Below are 6,000 nucleotides of genomic sequence, written 5' to 3' on the forward strand. Positions count from 1 at the left end.
TCACCTGAACAAATAATGCGTGCAAAAAGGCAATTAAACTTGCTAAACTTCAAAATGAAAAAATGATAGCTAAAGAGAGCAAAACCAACCCCAAAGCATTTTTTAAGTACATAAATTCCAAAAAACCCAAAAATGAAAGTATAGGTACACTTAAAACTGAAACGGGGGTGTTAGTTAATGAAGACCAAGAAAAGGCAGGAATTCTAAATAACTATTTCTCCTCCGTATATATTAAAGAAGAACCCATGGCAATAGATGTGCAAATGATTGCTACTAAAAACTTGCAGAATAATTGTAATTGGTTAACTCAAGACAATGTGCTGCAGCAACTAAAGAAAGTTAATATAAACAAAGCTCCAGGGCCTGACGGTATCCATCCACGTGTACTTAAGGAACTAAGTGTAGAAATAAGTGAACCTCTGTTTTTAATCTTTCAAGATTCTTTTCTTTCAGGAAGTGTTCCGGAGGATTGGAGGAAGGCAGATGTGGTTCCTATATTCAAAAAGGGTTCAAAATCCTTGCCTGGAAATTATAGACCTGTGAGCTTAACTTCTGTGGCTGGTAAAATATTTGAAAGGTTATTAAGGGATAATATTCAAGAATTCCTTGAGAAGAATATGGTTATCAGCAAAAATCAGCACGGTTTTATGAAGCACAGGTCATGTCAAACTAACTTGATTGCGTTCTACGAAGAAGTAAGTAGAAGTATAGATCAGGGTGTTGCAGTGGATGTGATCTATTTGGATTTTGCCAAGGCATTTGATACAGTTCCACACAAAAGATTAGTGTTCAAACTCAAGGAAATCGGTCTCGATGAAAATGCTTGTTCTTGGGTAGAACATTGGCTTAAAAACAGAATACAAAGAGTTGTCGTTAATGGTAAATTTTCAAGCTGGACAGAGGTGGCAAGTGGTGTCCCTCAGGGGTCTGTTCTGGGACCCCTTCTATTTAACATTTTTATAAATGATCTTGAAGACAGCATTGAAAGTCATGTTTCAGTGTTTGCAGATGACACAAAACTTTGTAAAATAATACAATGTGAGCAAGATATTACTTTGCTGCAGAAGGATTTAGATAGACTGGAGGACTGGGCACTCAAATGGCAGATGAAATTTAATGTTGAAAAATGCAAAGTTATGCACTTCGGCGTAAAGAATACACAAGCAACGTATACCCTTAATGGAAGCGAATTAGGGATAACAACACACGAAAAGGACTTGGGAATTGTTATAGACAACAAACTATGCAACAATGTGCAATGTCAATCAGCAGTGGCCAAGGCCAGTAAGGTATTGTCATGCATGAAAAAGGGCATTCATTCTCGGGACGAGAATATCATTTTGCCTCTCTATAAATCACTGGTAAGACCACATATTGAATATGCTGTGCAATTTTGGGCACCTGTTCTAAAGAAGGATATCATGGCACTAGAAAAAGTGCAGAGGCGGGCTACAAAATTAATAAAAGGAATGGAACATATCAGCTATGAAGAAAGGTTAACAAATTTAAACCTATTTAGTTTAGAAAAACGTCGCCTGAGAGGGGATATGATAACATTATACAAATATATTCGGGGCCAATACAAACCATTGTGTGGAAATCTATTCACAAACCGGACTTTACATAGGACACGAGGCCATGCGTTTAGACTGGAAGAAAGAAGATTTCGTCTAAGGCAAAGGAAAGGTTTTTTTACTGTAAGAACAATCAGGATGTGGAATTCTCTGCCTGAAGAAGTGGTTTTATCAGAGTCCATACAGATGTTCAAACAGCTACTAGATGCATACTTGCAAAGACAGAATATTCAAGGATATAATCTTTCAATGTAGGGTAATAACTGCTTGATTCAAGGATAAATCTGACTGCCATTCTGGGGTCAATAAGGAATTTTTTGTCCTAGCTTGTTGCAAAATTGTGCTTCAAACTGGTTTATTTATTATTTTTTTTTTTTTCTCTTTTGGATCAACAGCAAAAAACAGGTGTGAGGAAGGCTGAACTTGATGGACGCAAGTCTCTTTTCAGCTAACTATGTAACTATGTAACAACTACATTAAGCTGTAGTTGTTCAGGTGACTATGGTGTCCCTTTAAAGTACAAAGATTTTAGAAACTGACTAAATATTATAAATGTAATGATTCTCTACCAGAGATTCAGGGAGAGAAATTCTGTAGCCAAAAGTTAGGAGTTGCAAGTTAGGAGTGAAACATATTATAGAAATATTTTTTTCAAGTTGGAAACAGTGAGGATCTGGTAGATATCAAGTATCCAGCTTGATGAAGTTCACAATTAGAAAGTTAAATGAATGGATTAATATCAAAGGAGACATAAAAAGCTTGCCTTTGACCAATATCGATCTTAAAGGACCACTCTAGGCACCCAGACCACTTCAGCTTAATGAGGTGGTCTGGGTGCCAGGTCCTTCTAGGGTTAACCCATTTTTTCATAAACATAGCAGTTTCAGAGAAACTGCTATGTTTATGAATGGGTTAAGCCTTCCCCCTATGTCCTCTAGTGGCTGTCTCATTGACAGCCGCTAGAGGCGCTTGCGTGCTTCTCACTGTGATTTTCACAGTGAGAGCACGCCAGCGTCCATAGGAAAGCATTATGAATGCTTTCCTATGTGACCGGCTGAATGCGCGCGCAGCTCTTGCTGCGCGTGCGCATTCAGCCGACGGGGAGGAGAAGAGGAGGATCGGAGGAGGAGAGCAGGAGGAGATCTCTCCGCCCAGCGCTGGAAAAAGGTAAGATTTAACCCCTTTCCCCTTTCCAGAGCCGGGCGGGAGGGGGTCCCTGAGGGTGGGGGCACCCTCAGGGCACTCTAGTGCCAGGAAAACGAGTATGCTTTCCTGGCACTAGAGTGGTCCTTTAAAGTGGAATATGTGCAGTTGAGCAGTGAGTGGATACTTGTAATAAAATGTGCTAGCTTGGACCTGTGGTAAAATGGTATACTCCAAATCACTGCATTAGAAATGTTTGCACTGTAATTGGAGAGTTACATACACCACAAATTACCACTTTTATGATAGCCAAAATTTTAATATTGAAAAAGCTCAATTGATCGAAATTCCCAAAGAATTCACATTAATCATATTGTTTAAAGCCCTTTCAGTGTCATAGATTCAAAAACAGGGGTTAACCCTTTAAATACCAATATCGGGTTTCCAATGGAGATTTAACCCCTTGAATTTCAGTAAAAACATACTACAGTTAAACCTTTCTACATATACATTATGTACTCAATCCAGAAATTAGTAAATGGTTATAGGATGCCAATTATATTGCCGTTTATAAAGTTTAATAAGGTGATGTCATCCATTGTCTGCTGTTAGCAAATAGGTCAGAGATATTATCCAGATTTAAAGTCAATAAATGGATAAATTACACTACAAAAGTGAGATAGCCGATTAATCCATAAATGTTAAGTAACTGATGGGTAAATTGTCTATTAGCGGGCATTGACTGATGGGCAAAAATGTCCATCGCATAGGAATTTTCGCCATTATCATCAGACTTGGTAATATTTAGCATAAGCAGATAATATATATATATATATATATATATATATATATATATATATATATATATATATATATATATATAGATATAGATGTGTGAAGATCATCCCCCCATTAAACTACTTTTTAATGAGAAACTATTAATCTATTAATGCACCAACCATGTTACAATTTACCCAGGTATAATCCCAGCCTCATCAAATCCCTATATGGATTTAGATTATCAAAATAAATTTATAACAAACTTCTTTATTTTTATTTTTTAATCACTTTCTGACATTGATTAGCCAAATTAGATGAATTTGATACAAAGTACTGGATACTATTTTACCAGTCTACCAGACTAAATAAAAGGAGAGTCGGAGAATTCTTTGTTTAATCCATTTGGATTTAACGTTTTAAGTCTGTAAATCCACAGACATTCCCTTTGTCTGAGATGTATATCATGATCACCTCTTCTCTGGTCTCTTTTGATCAATTCCAATGTTCAAAATCTGAAACCCTTAGATTCGCTTGCGTGGTACTCCTTAAGATGTCTAGAGATGGGAGTTTCTAAATTGTTTCTGGGAGATCTGACATGTTCTTTTATGCGCTCCTTAAAAGGATGGAACGTCTTCCCTACATATTTTTTGTTACATTCACAGGTTAGTAAGTAACCAATTCCTGCAGTTTTGCAGTTTAAAAAAAAAAAAAAAATTTAAAATTGTTTTTACTCTCACTATCTGTGGCAATCTTGGAATCCCATTTTGTAAACTTACATGCTACACATCTCCCACACTTAAACGTACCTATGAGTGGGTTTCTCAGCCATGTTCCCGATGTCGTTTTTCTGACTGAAAGTGACTTGGGACTAAAAAGTGACAAAGGTTTTTACCCCGGCAAACTGTAATGTTAACATATTGGCCAAGGACTTCTTTGAGATGTACATCACTGGTTAGTAATGACCAGAAGCTCTGTATGGATCGCTTCATTGTATTCCACCCCTCATGAAGATGAAGGGGAGCACATTTGCTTTTGCACAAGTTTTCACTATATTTGTTTTTTCGTCGTTTGCGGTGATGTAGAGTTGTTTAATTTAATAAAGATTTAATTTTATATCTACATACAATTACCTTTTCTTGTCTGTTAGGACTGTCACAGAAAGTTGTTCATTGGCTGAGAGCAGTCAGCTGACGCTCTCAGCCAATGAATATCTGGCAAGGTCAGCATCCAGCTCTGCAGAAGCCAGATGCACATCACAATTAGTTATAGAAAAGAATTGGCGTCTGGTACAAAAATTGATATTAGCCAGCATGGAACTCTAGTGTTCCCAGCTAGCTGATAATACTGCCAAGTGGAAAACTCCACCAGAAAGTAATTTTTTAGCGTTTCAAACTGAAGCAATGCATGTACAGATTCAATGTACCATCACCACTTTAAATCACTGATGTGGTCATGGTACTTGGAGTAACCCATTAAGGCTAAAAGATGTATTCAAAACTGCATGGCATATTGTTTACTTACAAACTTATCCACAAATATGCAAACTTCAAAACACACATACTGCTGCATAGATACATGTTAAACAAAATAACCAAATAGACCAGCACACTGTACTGCAAGGCAAACACCAGTCATGTTTTAACAACATGAAAGTAAACTTCCATAACTCATCACTACAGGCAAATCACTAGCACCAGTAGCTGTGCCCATTAAAGTAGTTTATAAAGTGCTGCTCCCCACCTCCTCTCGGATCCCACTGCTTCCCTGGGAGTAATCCTGAGAGATGAGCTGATCCAGCAGGAGGTTTATCTCAGTGCGGTAGATCTCGGAGTCAGACGGCTGTAGGTTTTGCAGTTTGTTGAAATACCGGTGAAAGTCGCTGGCAGCATCGGCCTCATTATGCAGAGCCCCAGCACTAGCCACCGGCATATGCAAACCATGCGATAACTCCACATCTACCCGAGACGCCATCTTCTTCCTGGGCGACTTGTTGCTAAGGCAACTAACAATCAGTCGCGCGATTGGCCGGGAGTCAGAGTTCCAAACAGGCGACAGAGTGCAGCCGTTAGCTATAACCGCCGCTCAGTATGTGGAGCTCTCAGGGTTGGTCTCAGAGCTTTGTCATCTTAGCAAGGGCTTCACTGTATAAAACCAAAAACAAATGAATAGTAGTAAGTGTTCTGTTGTTTTTGGTTTTTTTTTTATAGTTCAGGCTGATGGCTTTGTTTGTACATACCTTCAAAATGTGAAATTCCTCACATTGTTCACGCTATTTAAAGGGATACTGCAGCCACCAAAACAATTTCATCTAAATGAAGTTGTTATGGTGCTAAGATGCGCCTCAAGGCACTCTTACCTCAAAGGGTTAAACTGCTCTCGAATGGTTTAACCCCAAAGGAGCCAATAGTCAGCGTCAGCGCTTCCTTAAGGTGAAATTTCAGAAACCGGATACCGCCTGTGGGTGAGTGGAGATCACTGCTGGAGGCAACTTTCGGTTAAACCG

General features: G+C 38.5%; 1 protein-coding gene across 1 annotated transcript in view; it reads right to left on the minus strand.

Annotated features, from left to right (window-relative positions):
* Positions 1–5,484, minus strand: part of HEATR6 (HEAT repeat containing 6) — a 58,981-nt gene extending 53,497 nt beyond the window's left edge. Inside the window, exon 1 of the mRNA XM_063444399.1 lies at positions 5,238–5,484. Coding sequence (XP_063300469.1) covers positions 5,238–5,468 — 231 coding nt within the window. The 5' untranslated portion in view covers positions 5,469–5,484. The remainder of the gene's footprint in view (positions 1–5,237) is intronic.
* Between the last annotated feature and the right edge of the window lie 516 nt (positions 5,485–6,000).

This window comes from Pelobates fuscus, chromosome 1, assembly GCF_036172605.1.
Source record: "Pelobates fuscus isolate aPelFus1 chromosome 1, aPelFus1.pri, whole genome shotgun sequence".
Lineage (NCBI taxonomy): Eukaryota > Metazoa > Chordata > Amphibia > Anura > Pelobatidae > Pelobates > Pelobates fuscus.